At 34.4% G+C, this 6000-nt stretch overlaps 1 protein-coding gene across 1 annotated transcript in view; it reads left to right on the top strand.

The window, feature by feature from the left end:
• The first annotated feature begins 233 nt into the window (after positions 1–233).
• LOC127661589 (sucrase-isomaltase, intestinal-like) overlaps positions 234–6000 on the top strand; it is a 77174-nt gene continuing 71407 nt past the window's right edge. Inside the window, exons 1-7 of the mRNA XM_052152352.1 lie at positions 234–357; positions 3130–3215; positions 3405–3525; positions 3962–4071; positions 4756–4907; positions 5521–5692; positions 5849–5948. Of these exons, the coding sequence (XP_052008312.1) occupies positions 234–357; positions 3130–3215; positions 3405–3525; positions 3962–4071; positions 4756–4907; positions 5521–5692; positions 5849–5948 (865 nt within the window). The remainder of the gene's footprint in view (positions 358–3129; positions 3216–3404; positions 3526–3961; positions 4072–4755; positions 4908–5520; positions 5693–5848; positions 5949–6000) is intronic.

Raw genomic sequence — 6000 nt, 5'->3', positions numbered from 1 at the left:
TAAATGAAGAAATACTAACAGATTTGGTGATATTGGTGGATGTTTCATGCCTCACTTCAGTCAATAATGGTGGAAAAGTAGATTATACAAGTGGAAAATCTTTTGAACATTGAACGTTTGGATTTCATACACAGAGAAATACAAGGGCATGCACTGTGTATGTCAAGATATGGAAGAGGATGAATTATATGATGTTTATGCTTATTTACACAATCTGTTTGTGTGTTGATCAGATGGGAAAGCGTCACTTCTCAGGGTTGGAGGTGGCCCTGATGGTGCTGTTTGCACTGGTGCTAGTGGTCGCTGTTGCATTGGTCATTTTCCTTGCCCTTGGTGAGCCAGCTGTCATCAAGGAAGGTATGTGATTAAATGGCAATATAATAGGTTAGAACACTAAAAACACTAAAGTAGAGACACAAATATACATGATTTAACCCTGTTGGGAGATAAACACATTTAAATATATATATGAGATTCCCTAGAAGAAGACAGGAGGGTTTGACAATGGTTTTAGCATGGTTGTATGCATCTATGACTTAGGTGTCCGGGTCAGTCCTGTACTTATTATTCTTTTCTTGTAATATAAGAAAGCCCTTCTATAAAAGGGCATAACAAACTCTAGGAAATTAGCTTTTGTTTGTTCTTGGAATACCAATTGAAACATGCTTTGTTAGAAAAAGGATAAACACTTGAAATTTTTCTTTATAAATGGCCAGTTTTTAATTTTACACATACCTGTAAGTTGAGCAAAAACATGGCAAACTTGGCAACATCCGATCAAACAAAATTAGTAAAATGTATTTAAAATTCACACCTTTGGTCTTGCAGTCAAGTCACATTTTTTTATAAAGCACATTTAAAAACAACCAGGGTTGACCAAAGTGCTGTACAAAAGCAGGTATAGATAAGAGCAGACCAAAAGAGACAATAAAAGATAATCACAGGCAGAAAGATAAAAGTGATATAAACACATCAGAGTAATGGTTCACGGTAAATTAAAGGCCAATTAAAATAGATATGTTTTAAGCATTGATTTAAAAAAAATAGAGATGCCGCAGTTCTAATAGGAAGCCTCCGGTTACTGTGATACACTTAGTTGAGATAGATGAACTACTGTAATATGATTTCCATTTTTAACTAATTGTGTTCAATATTTGTACCCAATATAATAAGACATATCTGATGGGGACATGGCAATAAACAGCACTGAATGAATGACCCATCTAATGTTTAACAGAAACAAATTATTACCTCAAAATAGTGTTTGTTGTGGACTAAGGGCAGAAATATTGTCCAGTGGGACTGCAGCTCCCTAGGAGCATTTTATTAAAGACAAAAATGCTGTCAAGGACGGCGAGAAATGCGAGTCTCAATGTTCAATTAAAGCATGAAGAATACGTCTTCCCTGATAGTTATTAAGGACACCCAGCAGAGAGAAATTCAAAGCATAGAGCATACAACGGCAACGGTCAATGGCTCGCAAGGGAACGAGCAAAGTCAAGCACGCTCAGGCATTCTTATTATGACAGCTGTCACTCTCAATTTCAATTTACTGCCTTGATGTTGGGCAAGTTGTTTATATTTAAAAGCAACAAATTGAGTCTGGGACAACTGCTCTGGGAGGGGTAGTCTCTTTAGTTTCAGATTACCTTGTTTTAAGGGAACTGATAGAGATCAGGTTACAAAACAAACAAGTAGATTTTTGGAACACATTATGTGTGGCATGCTACTGTGATAATTATAATTGAATTAATTGCATGAATTGGTAGTCAGGCTATGTATGAGCTAGGGCTGAGTATCTACACATTGCAATACATTTGTCATGATTCGACATGAAACTGCGGCAAATGCGCAAGAAAGAGTGAAATAGCGTGATCATCTTAAGTCTCTCTTGCCAAGATCTCTTTCCTTTTGTCCAGTACCACACCTTTTTGTACTCATTTAGGTGACTGACTTAACGATCTAACGCACCATACAATATAGTGGGAAATACAATCGAAATACATTGATATGGCTGTACGTGCTCAGCCCTATTGTACAGTACACACATTGAAGTTTTCACACTGATAAATGGTCAAAGAGTTATATTTGTGGGATTATGTAATTATTTGAAGAATGCTGGCCTTATTCATTATGCTACATATCATGAAGCAATAAGCCATGTGAAGCTGCACTGCAAACATAAATAAATTAATACATTCTTACTGAGTATTGTTGTATTTTTTTCCAGTAAAAATATTGAAACATTATGAAAATACATTTAATTGAAAAGGAAAATTCTAAGATATTTTGCCTTGCTTCCAGAGAAATGTAACAAAATTTTGTAGCGTTTTTGCTTATTACAATAAAAACTTGCCAATGGGGTAAGGAGAAAAATAAAATAAATAAATAAAATTAAATAAAAATGTAATTTGTAAAAAGAAAAAAAGTAAAATAAATAAATAAATAAATAAATAAATAAATAAATAATATATATATATATATATATATATATATATATATATATATATATATATATATATATATATAAGTTATAAAATATTTTTGTTTCTTGTTTAAAGCATAAATCTTACAAATTTTTGTTAGATTTCTCTGGAAAAAGGATTAATATATATATATATATATATATATATATATATATATATATATATATATATATATTTTTTATTATTATTTTTTTTTTTCTTGTTTTAAGGATGTTTTTGAAGATATTTGTAACTGAAAATAACACAAAATACAGTATGATTTGTTTTTATTTTTTTTTGCAGTGTGTGTGTTTTTTACTTTGTTGTTAGTGCCATAAAAAAGAAGAAGAAAAAAAGGTTTTATCTTAAATAACCATATATAGGCTGTTTACATTAGCCAAGAAACATATTTTTTAAATATATTAGAGAAGAATTCAAATGATGTGCAGTCACATGCGTTTAAATACCAGTTTTATTTAATGGTTTTGAATTTGGCCCATTCAAACAGATAACCAGAACTATTCGATTTTATAAAAGGTATATTTTTTTCCCCCAATTCAAGTTAATCATTAAATTCACTGTCCATTTTGATATTTTGTTGTGTTGTCTATAAAGCATATCACAATGCTCATTTGCTATATATCCATTTGTCCACAAATTTCAGATTCAGGAAATAACATCACCCCGGAATGCCCCAACATTCCTCTTGCGGAGAGAGTGGAGTGTTTTCCAGATGCAGGCGCTTCCCAGGTAAACTTAAAATCCAAGCATGGTGTTAGCACTGTCCAGTTCATGAGTTGAATTCCCAGCGAACACATGCGCTAATATAATATGTACTGTAGTTTGAATGCAGTCACTTTGGATAAAACTGTCTGCCAAATGCATAAATGTAAACACCCCAACCTGATCAACTGTGTCATTTTTTGCCTGTCCTTTTAGCAAAAATGTATGGCCAGAGGATGCTGTTGGAGTCCGCTTGACGAGACAAGCGTCCCCTGGTGCTTCTTCTCCAAAAATCACGGCTACACCGTGGTCAGCATGAACAAACCTGATAACACACGTGAGTTCGGCCTGTACCTTGTAGGTACTATTATAAAACATAATGATACAATACAGAATTTAGATAAGACTTTATATAACCAATCTGTATTGAGTTATTCAATGATTATTTTAACGTTGGGAGTGTTGCGGCATAGTGGATATCACCAGGAGCTATCACCATTTTGCCGTTGTGCAAGGTTTCTTTATGGGAACTATCCTTTACTGTAAAAAGTTAATTGCCCAGTGATATGGCAACAAGTTAAGTAAGTTGCAAACAAATTTCACTGGCCCTGATTGTGTGCCTATAAATAATAATAAAAAAAAGTGCCACTCACAATTTATCCTGAAAACGTACAGTCCTGTTTTCCATTGTACTCTGAAAATTGTGCACTTGACCATGTAGTTCAACAGACAGTTTAAAAATCCTTTTCCTCGTTGAAAATGTTTTGCTGTAGATATCGAGGCCAGGTTGAAGAGAATGGGCGCCCCATCTCTGTTTGGAGCTGACATCGAAGAGCTGATGTTCTATGCTGACATGCAGACAGAAAACCGCCTTCGGTTTAAGGTCTGTTTAGACGGGTGCAAACTGATGCAAACAGACACACTATCACACACATGTGAAAATCTAAATGGGAACAGGACAAGAATATTGATGACTCATCTTGCATGTTCAAATTTTTGTCCATTAAAATACTCTTTAGACTAGAAGGTGCCAGCCCCTAATTCTAGCTGCCTTGTACTAGCAATAGCACATAGTAAATATTGTTATTTATAATAAAAGAATAGTTCACATGAAATGAAAATTATCTCATCATTTACTCACCCTCATACCATCCCAGATGTGTATGACTTTCTTTCTTCTGCTGAACACAAACAAAGATTTTTTGAAGAATATCTCATCTCTGTTGGTCCATTCAATGCAAGTCAACAGAGTGCAAAACTTTGAAGCTCAAAAAGCCGATAAAGGCAGCACAAAAGTAACCCATAGTGGATTTTTCAGCTTCAAAGTTTTAGACCCTGTTCACTTGCATTGTATGGACCAACAGAGCTGAGATATTCTTCTAAAAAGCTTTGTTTGTGTTCAGCAGAAGAAAGAAAGTCATACACATTTTGGATGGCATGAGGTTGAGTAAATGATGAGTTTTTTTATCAAATATAGTCTGTTTATTTAGGTGTTACTGTATTAATTCACCACATCAATGTTAACATGTTTATACGTATAACGTGTTATTCTATTTTTTTCTACCAGATCACTGATGCAAACAAGGCCAGGTATGAGGTTCCTCACGAAAATGTGAAACCCCCTTCCAGCCCTCCTGCCAATCCACTAAAATATGAACTGGAGCTGATCCAGAACCCCTTTGGACTGAAAGTTTGGAGATCATCTCCCAAAAAACTTCTGTGAGTGAAACCCTTAGGGGAACCATATGTCTTTCTCTTCCTTGTCACATATTCTGACTCATTTTGAGTTCATTGCATTGCTAAGAGCACTGCAAAGAAACATTTTAGAGAATCTTTTTGACCAAAATGAAGAGCAATCACTCTCCCTTTTGCTGTTTACATGCTGTTGCTATTTTAATGACAGTCAAGCACATTCAAAATATATTATTTTAATGTCATTGCCGTAATGGGGACCAAAAAAATAAATAAAAAAATGGTGACGTATTTATGCATAATTGTAATATTTGTTGAACTGCCCATAAAAACAACTGCTATATAGTGCAAAATAATGTATTTAGAATCACAATTGAAAATAATGGGAATTAAAACAAATAAATGCTGTAAATAAATGAATAAATAAAATTACACTTATAAATGAATGATGTCTCTAAACAAACTAAATAATTGGAAAGAAAGCGTCATGAAAGCTATGACACAATTAATTGTCCTAATTAGGACTTTTATGTATTGGGGTGAAATGTGACCTGTACAGATTCTTGAAAGGTTATGTGAAATTCACCAGTGCATTGTAATCCTATATTTATATAAACTTGTCTTCCTCTTTCTCTGTCAGGTTTGACACAACCATTGGGCCACTGGTTTTTGCTGATCAGTATCTCCAGCTCTCTGCTAAACTTCCCTCTCACAACATTTACGGTCTTGGAGAGCACGTCCATCAAAACTTCCTTCATGACACCAACTGGAAAACCTGGCCTATTTTTACAAGAGATGCATTTCCCAATGGCGTGAGTCACATATAGACACATCTATCAAACATTTGTTCTACATATCTTAAACAGTTTTAAAGTAGCTTCCCCAACACTCCTCATAAGCTGATTGAAAGGTTGAAATCTCCCAATACAAAAACCTAACTGCCCAAATGCCTCTGTCACTTACCCCAGGGCACACATAACCTGTATGGCCACTATCCCTACTTCACATGTTTGGAAGATGAGAGTGGCCATTCCATTGGCGTTTTCCTCATGAACAGCAATGCTATGGGTAAAGAAATGCACCATGCAATCTTCAGAAGCTTTCTTTTTTTGATTATAAT

The sequence above is a fragment of the Xyrauchen texanus genome, chromosome 21, assembly GCF_025860055.1.
Source record: "Xyrauchen texanus isolate HMW12.3.18 chromosome 21, RBS_HiC_50CHRs, whole genome shotgun sequence".
Taxonomy (NCBI): Eukaryota; Metazoa; Chordata; class Actinopteri; order Cypriniformes; family Catostomidae; genus Xyrauchen; species Xyrauchen texanus.
Note: the sequence above shows the minus strand (reverse complement) of the source record. Positions and strands in the feature narration are given on the sequence as shown.